Genomic DNA, 18,970 nt, shown 5'->3' with positions numbered 1-18,970 from the left:
AGTTTTTGGTTTATGTTGTTTTGAACAATGTCACTGATGTGAATATAATATCACATACAGATTATCAGTTACCAGTGGAAATGCCCAATTCACAGTCAGCATTGATTAATTTATTCCAAGTTTCTAACAGCTGGATGATAAAAAATAGGATGATTTACATGGCAGTTAATTTAAAGCTTCATAAATTAATTATATGGGTACCATTTGTTGCACCCCAAAATGAAATTGTGAAATAATAGGCTTTATTAGCATTACAATTTAAAGACAGTAAGGCAATATATATTTAATTTTTCCACATTTCAGCAAAAACTTTAAATCAAAATTGATAAAAAATTAATTGAGTTATATATATATATTTATTTTTTTGTATAATATTTTAGTTATACTAATTGTTTTCTATTTTTAATATTTTTAATGTATTTTATTAATGTGATGTCAAGACTGAATTTTCAGCAGATACTCCAGTCGTCACTGTCACATGATCCTTGAGAAATCATTGTAACAGGCTGATTTGCTGCTAAAAAAACATTTCTTATTATACTCAAAGTAGAAATTGTTGATCTTAATATTTTTTGTGGAAAAAGTCAAAAGAATAAATTATTTTTCTAATAATGTAAAACTGTTTACTGTCACCTTTGATCAATATGCCCTTGCTAAATAAAAGTAAAAAAATTTTTTAATATGCATTAGTATGACCCAGTGTGTAGTGTATATATTAGAGAGGCAAATGAAGATTAAATTCAACTATTACCCATCATCTGAGCCGCTGCACAGAATGCCCTCTCTGAGTGGTGACCAACGCACATGGAATACTTTGGCCGTGTGACCTGTAAAGACTTTTAGTGGCTGGTCTGAACTGGTGGCCAAGTAATAGACTCGAACATTCTTGTCTTCACAGCCCGTGGCAATCATATCTCTGGGTGAGTGAGAGAGAGACAGACACACAATGTATTATAATTGTGATAACAAGAGAAAATAATACTGGTAAAAAGTTCTGAAATCTCTGTATGTATTTGATTAATACTCATACTTGTTATTTTGACTCCAGTCACAGCCAAACACTGCTGCTGGATGTTTATATTTGTGCAACACTTTGCCATCAAGGGTTCGAATTATGCTGAAAAAAAAGAGTTAGATTGTCATGTCAGTGAGGATATTATATGTATAGGACATTTATGGACTAAGTGGAAACTTGAGAGAATGTTATTCAAAATGTAAACAGACTCACCAAAATCCATCTCCACTGCATGTGGCTATTCTTTTGGAATCTTTATGGCTCCAAGCAACACAAAAAATACCATTCTTCCCATGCTGCAACACAGTTGCAGTCAAAATAAAGACCCAATCTAAATCTAATTTAAATATAGCCTCATAAAATCTAATTAAGAGTTATCCATTCTGAATAATTAGTAACTGTGAGAATTCTGGATAAAACAAAATCAGTAAAAAATGTTCAGTGCTTGCCTCATTAAATCTTGTGATCATCTTTCCCTTTTTCACATCCCAAATGAAGGCGCCATTCCTTGATGTGGCTCCTGCTATACAGTTCAAATCTCCTTCAGGATACAATGAAAAACAGAAATGAAGAAATAAGTTTACTGAATAGCCCAAAATAATTCTGTCTGAAACGTCAGTGATAACATTGTGTGTTCTAATATTTTTGTATCATTCTAACCAGGGGCCCATGACAGAGAATAAACCACTCCCTCATTGCCCGGAGATGTGTACACAGCAGTCAATGTGTTTATATCCCAGACTTTTATCGTCCCATCAAATGAAGCTGTAGCCAGAAGGTTTGGATCATCTGGCTTGAATTTGCAGTCAAAGATAGTTTCAACGTGACCCTGTGACAAAAAGAACATCTTTAAGTCATAAAACCTTAAATTTTTGTATTACATTTATATAATCATTATGATGGAATTCTAGCCAGTGTTGTTATTGTTAGCTAAAACTAAAATCATGGAAAATTGTGTTTATTAACTGAAATAAAGCTGAAATAAAATATAAATCTTAGATGAAAAACATGAAATGTTAAAAATGAGAAATGTTGCCTTGGAAACTAACTAAAATAAAATCAAGGAAGTAGTTCTGTACATGTCCCTAAATAACCATCATGAGATATTAGTGCTATAAACAAAAAAACTGAGTTCAGACTGATGACTTACTGAAAATGAATGCACACCCAAGGTTTGCACATTTTGCTTTGTGTTGTGGGCGCATTATCACCTAAGATGTGCATTAATTTATGACAATTCAGTGGTCAATTATTCCTTATTAACCATGGGGAGGATAGGTTTTGTTGCACTTTCTTTGTCATTAATAACAATCAAGGAAACTAAAAGAGCTGTTTGTTGGGATAACATGTATATTTGCTGAACTAGGAATAAAGGGAATCTTCAGCATCAAGATGACTAATATAAAAACATTATTTTAAGCTTTAGATGCTTGCATCAATGCATTCACAGTTTTATTACAATGTAACGTTTTAAGTGTAAGGTACTTTCATGATATTAAATATAAAAACTGTAACAATCATTTCAAGGTTTTTCAATATATGTTAACCCACAGGTAACAAGTCACTTTTCCTACCAGATCCCGCAGGAAGTCCCACTTTTTGGTGCCCATATCATACAATCCAACCCCCCCATCCATGAAACAGCAGACAGCGTGGCCAGGTGGGAGGGAGAAGGCCTGGTTCTGTGAAAGAGTAGGTGGAGGCACAGCCTCACTAGTGGAGGAGGTGTAGTGATTCTTGGAAGGGGAATTTGTGCAAAAGGCTAAAAGAGAGATGACAACACTGACTATGCTTACATGTGCACCAATAATCAACTAATTTCCAATAATCAGAGTATTAAGGAGGTTACATGACAAAAGCAAACATCTTTTACTCCCGTTTAAATGCAATTTTCATTATTCTGATTATTTGATTATTAGAATTTTGGTTATTTTGATAAACTCACATATAGTAGGTGTGTTGCAGGCCAATGTTTATTTAAGTCAAATGCAAAAACATTTCTATGGATGTATTGAATAGTTATTTGGCGCCATGATGAAGATTAAATGTGGTAGCAATGCCAATACCAGAGTATGGCGGTTCGGAGTGGAGTGAAAACTTCTCAAACTCTAACATGGAGTACATTCATGGAGTTGTGTGAACAAGAATGTGCTCTTTGGTCTTTGGTAAATGTTTTCGTACCCATTTATTGTGATTAAAATCTGCATACACCACAGATTTTACTATGATTATGGTTACTATGAGCGTATTTGCATAAATTTGATTGAAGTATTGCATTAATTATAAACCATTAAGAAGGTGCATGTAAAGAAAGTTATGAGGTACTCAAACACAGTATACAGAAGTGATTAATCGTAAACATGAAAACACGTACATTTCTTCGCTGGTGGGGAATTTAAAACATGAAGTGCATGGAAGCCGGTTTTCTTCAGTTTGAAGTTATCCAGAGGCGTCGCTCTTGATACGTTCCATATTCTCAGCACGCCAACTTGAGAATCTTGAGAATTCAATGTAATAAAATAAACCTTTTTTAGAGATGCAACTATGCAAATATATTATAAAGTGTTCCATTTCAAATTACTTCTGATTTATGTTAATGTGAATGTAATTAATAATTAAATGAGAGTTCTAAAATCAGATCAAAGCTGGCCTCTGAAACTAAAAACTATTTCCCATTGGCCCTTCTGTGCGTATTTATCTTACCCCCTGTGATAAACATGCCAGGGGCACTGGGCACCCAGGCCAGGCATTGCACAGAGGCAGCGGCACTGGGGAAACTAAAGGTTGTGATGCAGGATAGAGATTCAGAGTCCAGCAGTCTGATGCCATTGTGCATGTTGGCCACCAGCAGGTAGTCTGTGCTGAGAGGGTCCCACTCTAGAGCTGTGACAGGGTCTTCTTCATCTGTGCCTTCTAACGACTCGGGACGCAGTACATGCTTCTGATTCTTTGAGCCTAAAGTAATACAATTAAAAAGAAGTACAAGTTATTTTGCATGTTAGTCTTGTGCACATTGCAGTTTGTTGATGTCAGGTTAGATTTTAGTATTTTGTAATAAACAGATAGTTCATCCAAAAATGAAAATTCTGTCTATTTAATCATCCTCATGTTAGTACAAAGCTGTATGACTTTCTTTCTTCCTCTGTGACTGCCTCTGAAATTGCATATTAGATATAACATTTGGTTTATCCACAAAAGAGTATGTTCTATATAGAATGAATGCAATACTACATCCCCTATGCTGTCCTGTCACTGTTATGTAACTTATGCCATGTCGCCTCACTGCCATTCACAAATCGTGGCCTCATGGGAATAGTTAAGTGTCTCCTGGATGCTCACTTTTGAATCTCTATGAATTCAGACATAATATATATAGTATTGAAGTTGGCATATTCAGACACACGGTCACCAACAAAATTATTTGGTTACTAACATTCTTCAAAATACATTTTTTTGTGCTCCACAGAAGAAAGAATCACATAAAGGTTTGGAACAACATGTTTTTGGCATTAATAAACATGAACCAACAAGAGCAGTCATGCTACCTGGTTGAAAGATGGACAGACTGCCATCAGTGTGTCCAAATACCACTTTTCCCTTCTTCACTGGATGCCAGCGGAATAAGCAGATATCCGAGAGGAAACTGTGAGCCTCCTTGTGCACAGTGACTCCTGAGTCTGGCCCAGAGATGGTCCATATATATAGAGGACCCCGGTGGGATACGAACGCAACGCTATCACCTGCATTCCAGCACCAGCTTAGAGAAGCTGGGATACCTAAAAAAACACCCATTTAGGCAATTTAAGACATTGCATAAATCAATCACAATCAGAAACAGTAATTGTGAGTGATGTCTTGGAGGACTCATTCTGTCAGGTGGACTATGTGCCGTGAGGTGGTTTGCATTTCTTTGGATACTTCTTTAAGTGTGTCGGTACCTTTGGTGTTGTCAAGCCGTGTAACTGCCTTTTGCTCAGCCACGTTCCAGATGATGAGCAGGTTATCAGCGCTAGCACTGGCAAACACCTCAGGGTTGTGTGGACACCATGATATAGCTGTGATTGTCTTCTTGTGTTCAGACATGATTGCTCGCAGCTTAAACTCATTATATCTGTGATCAAGCTGGAAGAACAGACTTCAATCAATGCCACTCAAAAAAAAAAAAAAGTTTATATATATATCTTGAATTGTAAAATCTAAATTCAAATTAGACTTTAATTGTAGGCTGTTAAAAAGTTCACCCAAAAATGAAAATTCAAACAAGAATATTTTTAATGAAACGTGAGAGATTTCTTTCCCTCCGTTAAAAGTTAATTCCACCAAAACTTCAGAATGTTCATAAAGGCATTGTAAAACTAATTTATATGAACTGAGAGGTTTGATCCCTTAGTTTTCTGAAGAAACACAATTGCTTTATACTGTATGAAGCAATATGCTCAATAACAGACCATGGCATGTCAAGCAAACATGTTTGAGCTTCCTTATACCAAATTAGCTGTGCTCTTTTTAAAACTCTCAGGTTGCGTTAAATATAGCTTAATATGAGTTTTGAAAATGAGCAAAAGCCTTATGGGTTTGCAACGACATGAGGGTGAGTAAATGACAGAATTTTTGGGTGAAGACAGAGAAATTTTCTTCATTAACAGTCTATGATTACCACAGTTCACATTCCAATAGTTTGCACTTACTTGGTACACATATATTGCAAGTGTGGCACAATACGCAAACCTATCCCCGCTGGCAGCACACACGTCTTTGTTCCAGGGCTGGCATCCAGCGGCCAACAGGCCAACCTGCTTCACCTGAGACATCTTTACCTGGACGAAGAGATGCCAGTAACACCACTAAAGATCTGTGACATGTCCATTGGTCTCAGCAATCAAATAAAAAACACAAGTGTGGGGTTGTGAAAACAGACATTAAAGTTAGGGACTCCAAAATAGTTGATTCCCCGATTCTGAATAGTGGGTGTCAGGGTCAGGCTTAACTCCAGCACAGGAATCAACCCTTGTTTTTGACTCTTGTGCTCGGTCTGTTAACTCATTACCTATATAGTACATGACAATTGAGTGCACTAGGCTATATATGGAAAGAGTGAACAAAATGAAGCGAGGAATGTGTACACTGACATATTAGAGAGCTGGAGCAACAACATTAGCACATACTTTTATCCTGCTTTGCATTGTAGTTATACATACCTCTGAGCCAGCTTTATAGTTTCACTGATGTTATAGTAAAGGAATAAATATTAATTTGGGAAGCTCTGACCGTTATAATGAGATTAATTCAGCAAAGAATACGTCCCTATGTTCAAATAACTGGATCCTCTGGTGATGTATGCTGGACTTCTCCAGTCATTAAGCAGTTCCAATCCAAATAAACAACCAGTTAATAGAACCAAGTCCCCGCTGACATTTTTTTTTTTCTCTTTATAATTCATTACACTCAGATCTATATCACAATAAGGAAGAAAAGATCTGTCACTACTACCATTACATAGCAAAATAACATTAACCTGACTGTAATATTTAAATAGCAGCTCACAATAAGCTACATTTTAATACCAAAAACAAAAATGACTTGTAATTGTGTGAAATCATCAGACCTAATAATACCAGACCTCACTCTGTTGCTCCTAAACTCCATTTGAGCCCATTCATGTTCAACTTTCACATACATGTCTCAAGACACCTGCAGTCCGTTCCATTCCTTTTGAGCTGCATCTACCTGTTTTTGAACGCAAGTGCATGTCTTTTGAGAGCAGCCGTTTAGGGTGACACTGGTAAAAACAACCCTCATCACTGTCTCTGTGTCATTCCCCTTTCTCTTCATAACATTTGAAAGGATAAAGCTATACCAGAAAACCCGTCACACAGCTCCTACCTTTGGATCATTGTGATATCTGTTGAACCAGCTCAGGCTTTCCATGTCTGCTATCCTCTCACCCTGACAGAAGCAAAGCTGAATGGGACTCTGCGTTAGCGACTACAAGAAAAAGAGCTGCTTCAGTAGTCTGTGTGCGACTGTTGCCTACTGCGCGAGTGCATGTGTATGAAGAAATGGGGGTAGAGCAAGAGAGGAAGAGAACATGCTCATTGACTGGTGCAGGCTGCTCGTGTGGGAGAGGTGGCTGGAGACGAGAGCGACAGAACAGCTCCCGACGGTAGCCAGGCAACAGCAAGATCCCTTCATTTAAACTCCCTCACTTACCCCCTCTCTGACATACGAGCAACCACGAACCTCATCTCACCCCTGCGCACCCTTCTTGAAGGTGTTTATTCTTTTGCTCGTCATGATTTACATGCTCCTCTAAACTGTCCAGCATGATACATACATGTAACACAAGCAATGGCCTCTCTTAAAGGGATACTCCACCCCAAAAAGAAAATTTTGTCATTAATCACTTACTCCTATGTTGTTCCAAACCTGTAAAAGCTTAGTTCATCTTCGCAACCCAATTTAAGATATTTTGGATGAAAACTGGGAGGCTTGAGACTGTGCCATAGACTGCCAAGTAAATAACACTGTCAAGATCCAGAAAAGTATGAAAAGTATCTTCAGAATAGTCCATCTGCCATCAGTGGTTCAACTGTAACGTTATGAAGTGACAAGAATACTTTTTTGTACATGAAAAAAACTAAAATAACGACTTTATTCAACAATTCCTTTGGCAACAGTCTCCTCTGTGTCTTTCAATATCACAGTATGCTGCGTTTGCTCTTCTGTATCAGCCGCGCCACAAGAATGTGCTGTTTTCTTTCAAATCAAAGCATGAATACATGTAGAAACAGTGCAAAAGAAATTTTCATTTTGGGGTGGAGTACCCCTTTAAGTGGCTTGTTTTGACAGGGGTTATTTTTTTGAAGTCGTGATTAAAGTTCAAATGCTTTGTTGTGAATGTACAGCTTCCTGTCTGTGGTCAAACATACATAAGCCACGCTAGTGTATATCTAGATAGGAAGCTTGTTGTTGATACTGGAATCAAATACATGTTATTTATGCTGTGTATAAAACATCCAATATGCATATATTGGTTATTTGTAAGTGTAAATCTGCAAGTCTTTAAAGGAATAGTTCACCCAAAAATGAAAATAACCCCATGATTTACTCAACCTCAGGCTATCCTAGGTGTACAGTATATGACTTTCTTCTTTTAGACAAATACAGTCGGAGTTATATTAAAAACGTATATTAAAAAACTGAGAAAGTGCAGAGGATTGAGCAAAACAAAACACTGGTCACAAATTAGAAGTACCCTACAGAAATCCTACAGATTTGGATTGGATGATTTTGATATAATATATATAGGAGATTGGTTTTCCTTTGCTGTAAACAAAACTTGGTTTTCACATGACTAGAATATTCTTCGGAGCTTACACTACGCCTACAGTACATCCTATGCTATAATGCCATTCTGTAGTGAACGTGTATGACAGTTAGTGTATACTACAGATTACAGTTTATAAAGTTGTACATAAAGATATCTTTCAAATGCATCGCTTTGGAAGGCCTTTATTAACCCCCTGGAGCCATGTCGAGCACTTTTTATGATGGAATAATGCACTTTTTTTGGGATTCAAAATCAACGCCATTATAAAGCTTGGAAGAGCCAGGACATTTTTTTATATAACACCTAGGATGGATTGAGCATGAGTAAATCATGGGGTAAGTGTAATTTCCAAGTGAACTATTCCTTTAAGATCAAGACAAGGCAATTTAGCTGTTGTGATAAAAAATAAATAAAAAAACCAGTCACTACAGCAATCGTGCTTCACTCTGCCAAGTTTAAAGTTTTTAGACTGCCAAAGTTCTCCAAGTTTCCCAGTCATAAATATGACTTTAGAGGCCGTTCATGTCCAATTTCTGACTTGAAACTATGATAATTCAAACAGCACGTGAAGGCAGCAATAATGAGTTGTCTGAGAGACAGATGATTGAATAATTGGTGATCTTTGAGAAAGGTGTTTGTGAGTTCATCTATGACTCCGACCTCAGGCCTCCAAATGCCACAGAGATCGTGATCAGCAGAAGTTTGGCTCTGTTAGAGATGTCACCCCCTCAACACCTCCTACCCCTTCGGCTGGGCTGCGGGGGAGAGCGTGAGTGAAATGCAGACGGAGCAAAGCACGCACAGAGGGAGAGATAGGCCAATCATGAAATCGTTTCCTTGGTGATGAAGACTTTAACTTCAAGAGGCGGCTGAGATGAAGTGGCAGGGGCTCTGCTGGAGAGGGCAAGAGTGCCGGCCAGAATCAAACATCCTACACCTGGGTAACACATGCACCGTATTGACATACAGCCTACATTAGCTTCTACACCACCTACATAAGCTTGTCGTGTCGACTCGCACGCTTCCGAGAGTAACTTTTGTTTCTACAGTGAAAAACATTTTAAACATTTTAAAAAATACAAAAAAGAATCTTCTAGATACAATTTCTGACATCATAACACACAAAAGTAAAGTACTTGAGAAAATTGCTTCATGGCAGTTTCTTTCCCAGACAGTGTATTTCCATACAAATAGCACTGAAATCAGATCTGGAATACAATTTGCATAATTTAGATAGCTCGGTAAGTACCTTTCTTTCATAATGAACGTAGGAATACCTACATGCTTATCTTTGTTTACTTCTGCCTGAGCACAAATCCAAAGAGATCAGGGCACACGCGAGAGCTGGAACTGAACAAACAGACTGCTGCATAAATGAAGCAAACACTTTTTTTTTTCTCTTTTTTTTTTTATAAAGCACTGGAGCTTGTTCTTTGAAGAATTTGCTTCTATGATATTGGGACAACACTGTGACCACAGAAATCACATTGCATGCCACGGATAGAGGTTAATTCAATGCAAGACTGACACAGATACGTCCATTATCCTACTCTCCATATAAATCTATGAATAGACCACAATGTCCAGGCTATTATTGTGTGATAGTAAAACAAAGAACCCAAAAACCATGTCTGCAGGTTAGAGCTTGTCACTATCGCCCCAGCTACAGATCCATTTGTTAAAATAAAAGGTTTCAGATAGTTACATTTGTATTTAACTTTCTACATATGAGTTATAAAGTATATGGTGTAATGAAAAAATATATATACAAAAATGTCCTAATATTTTTTTACTATACTGAACAATTTATTTGTAATATTATTGCATTAAATATTTGTTATATTTTGGGTACATCTTGGGGCTGTTATTATTTATTATTATTTATTTTTTACCTCAAATATTGTTCTTGCAAGTATTTGTCTGTTACTGAAATACATGTGCAACAATAACCTTTAACACAGTTAAATTTTACATCTTTTACAGTTTCATGTATGCTAATTAGCTACATAATTTTTTTTTCTTTTTTTTTTTAATTGTGTATGTTCTAGTTCAAAAGGCATTCAAAAGATTTCAGATTTATGTAGCTAATGAGAGTCTCTAACATATGTGATTTTCACTTTAAGGCGATTAATTGCATATTTATTTACAACTTGCTCTAAGACATTACCAGCAATGTTCTCATAGATCAGACATAGCACCAAACAGGTGTATAGGAAAGTACTGTGGCTTTTCTTTTTCTTTTTTTGCTATTGAGTGTTTTAGCAGAAAACAACATCAAAAGATCCTATAGCCCTGCAACCCTAACATGAAAAAGATAGAAGAGAACAGCAGCCATGTCTCTCATTGTCTGCAGCACTAAAACAAAAACCGCAAAGCTTTTCATTTAACAGCACATGCAGCTGAAGCTCATTTCTCAATTGAATAAACTTTATAAAAATGAAAATGTTTACATTTAGAAGGCAAATAAATCAATAAATGCACACTGTTTGAAGAAAGTGATCATATTACATTATGTTTTGTTTAAATTAATGTACATTTTGTAGGTGAAACAATTGTTACTTGGAAACCTCTAGTAAATTACGCAAATAGTTGCAAAGAAATGCTAGGTAACATTCAATTGAATGTGAAATATTCAAAATACAAAGACTGAAATAGCATTTTCTTGTAAAACACTCCAACAATCTTTGTTTTATTTGCAACTTTAAGAAAAAAAAAATGATATTAGCAATGCAAATGTTACTGTTTTGAGACCCTATACATACAAATATTTTCCCCCAAAACTAAAAATTTCACGTTAACTACAAAAGCATGACATTAATGGAGATTTTATTCATAAAACAATTATCTTGATAGCCCTAACTATTTTAAAGTACTTACAATATTATAGTCATAATTTCTGTTTTACTGGATTTAAAGCAAAAACAAAGCAAAACTGAACCAATGTCATGCTATTGCTATGAGAAAGTTACTACATTAAGTACTGGCACAATCCTAATCTCTCTACATGGGGCCTAAAGAGGATAAAAGATTGACAACCAAAAGAAACACTGGGCATTCTGCATATCTAATCTTTCCTAGTAATGAGGATCTTTACTCAGCAATATGTACATATTTTTTTTTTCAAATAAAATCTGAACAACACAGTCTTTCCCCATTTTCTATTTATAATCAAATACTCATCACCCTAACCACATGTGCCATGTCTTCAATTACTTAATCTGTAAATCTTTTCCACTAAACACCACATAGAGACTAGGATATAAGATTCCCCAGGGACAGTATAAACACTCTGCTGAATCTGACTGTGATTGCATCAAGCAGTTCTTCTATGATACAAAAAGATAGCACACTTTCCAACCATAAAAAAGTGACTCTATGTCAAAAACCACACGTAAATAGACATGCTAACTATTCTAAAATGAATCGTGCATGAGGTCTCATAACTTCCTCAAGTCAACGTGTCAGGTGGTTATCTGTGATGATCTGCATGGCTGCATGACCAATTTTCCCTGTCTCAAGAAGTGCTGGCCATTAGTCCTGCTTGTCTACACATCTTGGCAAGAGAAAGCTGATTATTCTCACTGTGTTTAATCTGCCTAGCACTGTCTGCTCAGATGCTCAGAATCATAATGAAAGCTGTGATGAGGCTCTGATATGCATTAGCAGACCTCTATCAGCACTAATGGAGCCTCTGGTGCATTCCCTCAATCACAGTTCATCTGGAGTTCTTCCAAATCACCTTCACAAAAGTTACAGAACAATAAATAATCAGAATATAGCCTACTAACGTTACTGCCTTTGCAGCTTTGTAACTGAAAAATCTCTGAACTGAAAAAACTGAAATGTATTTCGACAGGAACCCTCTCAAAAAGGACATGAAACGCAACTGTATGTCATTTACAGTGCTATTGTTTTGCATCTGGCTTTATTTTTGTCTTTCTTTCTCCACAGCAACAATTATGGGCAATGCTGGTCACGGTCCGGTTCATATTAGCGGGGTTGGCAAAGTAGTTTTTAAAAAAAAGCAGCGCATGTATCCAAACGTCTCGTTTTGAGGTAATTAAGCGAATACACTCGAATATTTCGTTGAAAACCGAAGTGAAACATGTGAACACAAATAATGAAGAGCGCTTACCTCTCTCTGTGTCAGTGGACAGCGACCTGGTGCTGAGATTAGGTGTATCGCTGACGGACAAACACTTGGTTTATGTAGTTTGTTAACGCTGCCTCCGAATCTTTGCGACGATTGGTCAATTCGAAGCATGGCGTCACACGCTGTGCCAGTTTTTGAACGCTGATTGGTTATTTGCCTGTCAATCAACGCAAATCATAGCCCAAATCCATGTAATCTTCATTCGGGGAGGAGTGATCAGTCAGGTGCTCGTGCTTTCTTGTATTTGTAGTCCAAACGGCTGGCCATCTTCTGTTAAAAAATTAATTAATTAAAAAAATAAATAACTAAAATATAAAATACCTGTACCATTCTGCACTTTGGCAACCGTTCATTCAGACTGATTGCTTGTGACAAACATATCTGACTGTGAAAGCTGTGTAGAGAGAGAATGCATTATTTATCCTGCAGCCTTTTTCACACAGAGATTCAGTTTCATTAGCGGACTTTCACCCATCGCATGCTGGATATCACATTGGCAATTTTAACAGATAACAGTTAACAGATTACGGTTTTGCATAAAGATTATATCTGCTAGTGGTCGGGTGTAAAATCGTGTCATCGTTATTTAGTGTAGATAAAATGAAAATTTAAAGAGAGGATTATTCGTGTATTCATCACATTTAAAGTGCAACTCCTCCATTCGACCGGCAGAGGGCACTGCTAACCTAACTCATATCATGTTGTGAACCGTTGCACTCTACAGAAGGGTGTGTTCGGAGTAAATACGGAATAAGCAGCCGAATAAAATGCCGAAAAACGTGACCTTATACCTTAGTACCTGCTTCCCAAGGCCATGAAACCCGAGATTATAGAGTGGAAAATTTGTGAAAAAATAATGAAATCATATAAATGTCAGAAATGTATTTTATTTATTATTTTTATTTTTATTTTTTAGATTTGATTGCTTCTATTATCCTCATTTGCAACTCGATTTGGATCAATCCAATGTAAATTTATTTTAAGTTATGCTCAGATCTATATATTTAATTGACAATGGCTTATTACCAAACTGCCTCTAAACCCATGAATTTCGTTCATTAGCTTGTTTCAGGAAAATAAATATGTAACTACACAACCACACACTAACTGCATCATCATTATAATATTGTTATAGGATACCATTTCATTAATATATTGTTTATTAATATATTTAAGAGATTCAATGAACACATTAATATTAATTCTAAAAAGAAAAATATAATATAAAAATACATTAGCTTTTACACGCTAAAATAGATTTTTAGTTCATGAAACTTTTCACTAGCCAATAAGTTTTCTCCGCCCGTTGGTTATTGTGACGTCACCTCATTAATATACCGACGGTCGTTCTCCCAGCCTTCAGTGTCAAACTCTTGAACTGTGGACTTTTCCAGCGTTGTCAAGCTGTAGTCTCAAACATGGGTAAGTCATTGCTTTGTCGTTTTAAGTGAGGTCGAGAAGACGACTTTGAAAAGTGCGTGTGAAGTACAAGTACGACCACTCAGTGGAGAGAATAACAGAAACTGTTTTGATTCAACAAGTTATCACTTACTGAGAGAAAGAACTGAGAGTTATTAAGTTAACTTAAATATATTAAAGTATTAGCTCACAGAAACAATGTAATGTTTGTAACAACTTACAAACCTGTATAACTTTCTTAAACAAAAGAGGATGGTAGGAAGAATGACAGCTTCAGTCACCATTCATTTTCATTGCATCTTTTCTCCATGCATTAAAATTGAATGGTGACTGTCATTCTTATGTCTCCTGTTGTGCTCCACAGCAGAAAATTGAGGCTTTGAAACAACAAGTGAAGGATGATGATAGAATTTTCATCTTAGGCAAGCTATTATTTTTCAGGAAAGGAAAGAGGTACAGCAGCATTGTTAGAAAGACCATATTGTTGTCTCTCTTTCAGTTTGCAGTTGAATATGTAAGAAGGCTATCTGGTATGTACGTAAGCAAACATGCCTTTCTCTGTTGCTCAAGCTCATAATCAGATTATAGTGATTTTACCTGGTGCATATAATCAGAACCAACTGTGCCTTTTAAAGGGTTAGTTCACCCAGATAGCAAAATTATGTAATTAATAACTTACCCTCATGTTGTTTCAAACCCGTAAGACCTCCGTTTATCTTTGGAACACAGTTTAAGATATTTTAGATTTAGTCCGAGAGCTCTCAGTCCCTCCATTGAAGCTGTGTGTACGGTATACTGTCCATGTCCAGAAAGGTAAGAAAAACATCATCAAAGTAGTCCATGTGACATCAGATGGTCAGTTAGAATTTTTTGAAGCATCGAAAATACATTTTGGTCTAAAAATAGCAAAAATGACGACTTTATTCAGCATTGTCTTCTCTTCCGTGTCTGATGTGTGAGAGAGTTCAAAACAAAGCAGTCTGGATATCTGGTTCGCGAACGAATCATTCAGTTCACCAAATCGAACTGAATCGTTTTAAACGGTTCACATCTCTAATACGCATTAATCCACAAGTGACTTAAGCTGTTAACTTTTTTAATGTGGCTGACACTCCCTCTGAGTTCAAACAAACCAATATCCCGGAGTAATGCATGCACTCAAACAGTACACTGACTGAACTGCTGTGAAGAGAGAACTGAAGATGAACACTGAGCCGAGCCAGATAAGAAGAATCGAGGAGCTGATGATACTGCGCATGTGTGATTCAGCGTGAAGCAGACTGACACACAGAGCGCATGAACCAAACTGATTCTTTTGGTGATTGATTCTGAACTGATTCTGTGCTAGGGTTATGAGCGTGGGTAAACCGAAGGCTTATAATACTGGTGATCTGAAAACCGATGCAACCGGTTCTTGACTCGTGAACGAGTCAGTCTTTTGTTCGTTATCTGGCTCTGCTCGGTGTTCAACTTCAGTTCTCTCTTCACAGCAGTTCAGTCAGTGTACTGTTTGAGTACATGAATTACTCTGGGATATTGGTTTGTTTGAACTCAGAGGGAGTGTCAGCCACATTAAAAAAGTTAACAGCTTAAGTCATTTGTGGATTAATGTGTATTAGACATGCGAACCGTTTAAAACGATTCAGTTCGATTTGATGAACTGAATGATTCGTTCGCGAACCAGATATTCAGACTGCTTTGTTTTGAACTCTCTCACACAACAGACACGGAAGAGAAGACAATGCTGAATAAAGTCGTCGTTTTTGCTATTTTTGGACCAAAATGTATTTTCGATGCTTCAAAAAATTCTAACTGACCATCTGATGTCACATGGACTACTTTGATGATGTTTTTCTTACCTTTCTGGACATGGACAGTATACCGTACACGCAGCTTCAATGGAGGGACTGAGAGCTCTCGGACTAAATCTAAAATATCTTAAACTGTGTTCCAAAGATAAACGGAGGTCATACGGGTTTAGAACAACATGAGGGTAAGTTATTAATTACATAATTTTGCTATCTGGGTGAACTAACCCTTTAATGTCATTCAGATATTGTGTTTGCAGCAACATATTTCAAACTACTCCCAAATAGTTAACAGATAAATGTTCGCAACTCTATTTTACAAGACATAATGTGACAAGATGCTTTCCAGTGACTGGGAAAACCCGAGGACCTGTTTTTCCACCCTTCAGACGCTATGCAAAAATGACAGAGGTATAGGCTAATTATTGTCAGGAAAACTAAATGGAGGAAATGTTCACATCAGCTGTGGAACAGCTGGAAGCAGAGGTGCAGAAGTTCATGGTTACCTCACTAATCAAATGCATCTTATGCGTAATGTGCAGCACTACTGACCACCTGCTACAGAATCAATCACAGCTCTTTAAATCCCTTAGACCAGCTTCTGAGCACAAATTGAATGGATTCTTTCTAGGCACAAAACAGTTTGTTCTTATTATGTGTATTTTATATCTGGGTCTTGGCATCTGAAAGGCACTGTTCTGGGGATCTCACTCCATGCTCTGTTTACCAGTTATAGTTGGAATATGAAAAATGACAACACTTGTTTGTGCTGAAGAAAGACACACTTTGTTGAAGCTCTCATTCATGGTGCCTGCTGATGGTCTGTCCCCTCTTTATTCTGTCTAATATATGCACGGAGTCACATGAGGGATAAATAGCCACATTATGTCTCTCTGTTAGCCGCCTCCAAACATTCTCCTCTTGTGGGGGGCCTTTGATAATCCTGACAAGCGCCTCTGTTTTTGTGAGACCGCCTTGCCCTCCCACCATCCCGTTCTCGCTCTTCTTTCACTGGCTGTTGGTCGGTCTAATGAGCAGAACATGGGTTTGGGTTTATGGGGTTCAGGGATTTAAAACTGGAATGCTGTCTCCTAGGCCACAGTCGTGTCCTACTACAGATGTCCAGTTAAAAGGTCAGCCAGTGCCTTTGGCGTGTGTATGTGTTTCTGTGTACAAGTGCAATGTGTGCCACTGCCACACTGATATCTGTTAAAAGGAGGACATAGCAGATACCTAAGTCTGTATTTTTGCCCATGTTTACCCATGAAGTGGGAGCTCCATATATTGTGAATGTATATCGTCTGCATGACGCAGCTGTTCAGTGGCTGTGGCGAAACACTGAAACAGTGCTGTGACAAAAGTGAAGGGAAAATATTATTCAAAAAATACATAAAAAATTCATACAGCGACTTGAATACCTATTTTCTCAATGAATGAAATGTAAATATTATAGTTTATCATAGTTTATCAAATCTTATAGGTTGTCATTATTATTCCTTAAAACCGCTGCTTTCTAATTAATACTTGTAAAATGTTTGCAAACTGCATGCAGGGAAAAAACCTACCATAAAAACAGAAAATAATATCATTGAGAGAGGACCCCAGCAGACCCTCGTGTCTATTTGTCAAGAGACTTGCCAAAAGCTTAATGGTATTTATGAATTAATAATTCAGGAATAATTCATATAGTAAATAATACTTTTTACCTTGAAAAATATATATTAAAAACTTTTTCCTCTGAAAATAATTAAGATTTGTTCAATTTATAAGGAAAATGCCATGAACCAACGTGAATAGATTTTTAAGAACATTTTTTTTTAATTGTTTTTATTGTGGACACAAAAGTAATTGAATTAATTGGAGCAAAGTGTAAATTAACAGAAAATGCTATGTGCTTAATTTAACTTTGCTGACACAATGTATGTTCTATTTCTATCTGACTTTAATTCATGTGTTTGAGAATGTAATTGCAGATGTGCACAGTATAAGTTATCATTTTAATATAGTTATGTAGTTTTTGGTTTTTGGTTTAAACAGTCCTTAAGACATGGAAAATCCATCATTCCATATATGGCAAGTGATTGGATATGGTTCCCCTGTTTTCCACCATTTCCTGTATGGAATGACAAAGTGAAAATTTCAAAAACAGACAATATATCCTCAAAGCTGGCCAAATCTGCAAAAACTGGCGTGTATCCTACATATTTTCCTTTCTTTATCCTCTTCTGAGACATGCCATTTAACATTTCCAAAGGAATAATAAACAGTCCTCAGAAGAGATGGGAGTTCAGTTAGGTTTGAACCACCCTCACATTTCCTTGTTTTCTTTCCCCCTTCTGAGACCATTTTCATTTATTCTGGTAGAAAACAAATCTGCTGGCTCATGCAATCACAGCAGTGGATCTTGAGGCTGTGAGTGATTTCTCTAGTGCGGTAAGAACCTTCCTCTTGAAATCGACTCACTGGTAGTTTAAGAGGAATCTCTGGATTTTCTTTGTCCCTGAGCAGCATTAAAACACCAAGATCCCAAACCACAAATAGAAAAATTGGGGTATATGTTTGTTAAAATGTTAATAAATAGCATGGTTACTAGCTCAGACTTGCAAATTAATTTGGCTTTTTATTGTGTCCTAATAGCCATATTTCTTCTAAAACCATTATCTCTGAGGAGAACATTAGAAAGAAAGACATACATTTATTGATCCCTGAGGAGAAATGTAGGCAACTTAAGTCATTTTAAGAACTTTAGACACTTATGCAACTATGTTAGTGTCTAAACCAGACATATCATGGCCTGCGGTGAATTCCCACTGTCTGTAAGTCTGGTGATGCAAAGCCTTTAGTGGAAACTAGGCCCTGGAGCAGTATCTTTTACTGATGGGAAATACAGACATCTGTGCTGGGAGCACATAAGTCTTCTGCTCAGTAGTATTTTTGTCAGTCTGCTCACTGATTTTAGTCTATGGCCAGAATAAATCATATTTCAATGAGATGAAGATGACCTTTTTGCCATGGTGCACAGTTTACTCCATTGCATTGTTCCTTTTATTGTATCATATTGTTCTTAGTCGCTTCTAGTTCTTGGTATTTCTAATCTTAAGTGCTTTGGGTGTCGCCAAGTCCTCTGTGTTGTGACCAGGGCTCTATTCAATCCCCTGTGGAATCCATGCAATGTGACGCATTCAACCTGACCTTTCAGTACAATAGCTACTGTAGCAACACTCAGGGTCAGTTAAGCAACAAAC

The 18,970-nt window shown here is 36.9% G+C and overlaps 2 protein-coding genes across 5 annotated transcripts in view; one reads left to right on the top strand and one right to left on the bottom strand.

Moving 5' to 3' along the window:
* wdr17 (WD repeat domain 17) overlaps window positions 1-12,633 on the bottom strand; it is a 29,106-nt gene extending 16,473 nt beyond the window's left edge. For 3 of the 4 annotated variants that reach the window (XM_059554314.1, XM_059554311.1, XM_059554312.1), the window contains exons 1-12: window positions 12,481-12,633; window positions 5,704-5,832; window positions 4,954-5,137; window positions 4,561-4,791; window positions 3,719-3,970; window positions 3,390-3,512; window positions 2,590-2,777; window positions 1,676-1,844; window positions 1,465-1,556; window positions 1,229-1,311; window positions 1,031-1,117; window positions 752-916 (exon numbers count right to left, since the gene is read on the bottom strand). In XM_059554314.1, coding sequence (XP_059410297.1) covers window positions 752-916; window positions 1,031-1,117; window positions 1,229-1,311; window positions 1,465-1,556; window positions 1,676-1,844; window positions 2,590-2,777; window positions 3,390-3,512; window positions 3,719-3,970; window positions 4,561-4,791; window positions 4,954-5,137; window positions 5,704-5,832; window positions 12,481-12,609 — 1,832 coding nt within the window. In that variant the 5' untranslated portion in view covers window positions 12,610-12,633. Of the gene's footprint in view, window positions 1-751; window positions 917-1,030; window positions 1,118-1,228; window positions 1,312-1,464; window positions 1,557-1,675; window positions 1,845-2,589; window positions 2,778-3,389; window positions 3,513-3,718; window positions 3,971-4,560; window positions 4,792-4,953; window positions 5,138-5,703; window positions 5,833-6,898; window positions 7,187-12,480 lie in introns of those variants that run through there. The other variant, XM_059554313.1, reaches the window with a different exon arrangement.
* Window positions 12,634-13,831: 1,198 nt separating this feature from the next.
* The window catches only part of gpm6ab (glycoprotein M6Ab), a 57,567-nt gene continuing 52,428 nt past the window's right edge, over window positions 13,832-18,970 (top strand). Inside the window, exon 1 of the mRNA XM_059554309.1 lies at window positions 13,832-13,920. Within this exon, the coding sequence (XP_059410292.1) occupies window positions 13,917-13,920 (4 nt within the window). The 5' untranslated portion in view covers window positions 13,832-13,916. The remainder of the gene's footprint in view (window positions 13,921-18,970) is intronic.

Source organism: Carassius carassius, chromosome 7 (genome assembly GCF_963082965.1).
Source record: "Carassius carassius chromosome 7, fCarCar2.1, whole genome shotgun sequence".
Lineage (NCBI taxonomy): Eukaryota > Metazoa > Chordata > Actinopteri > Cypriniformes > Cyprinidae > Carassius > Carassius carassius.
This window is presented reverse-complemented; position numbering and strand designations above follow the sequence as displayed.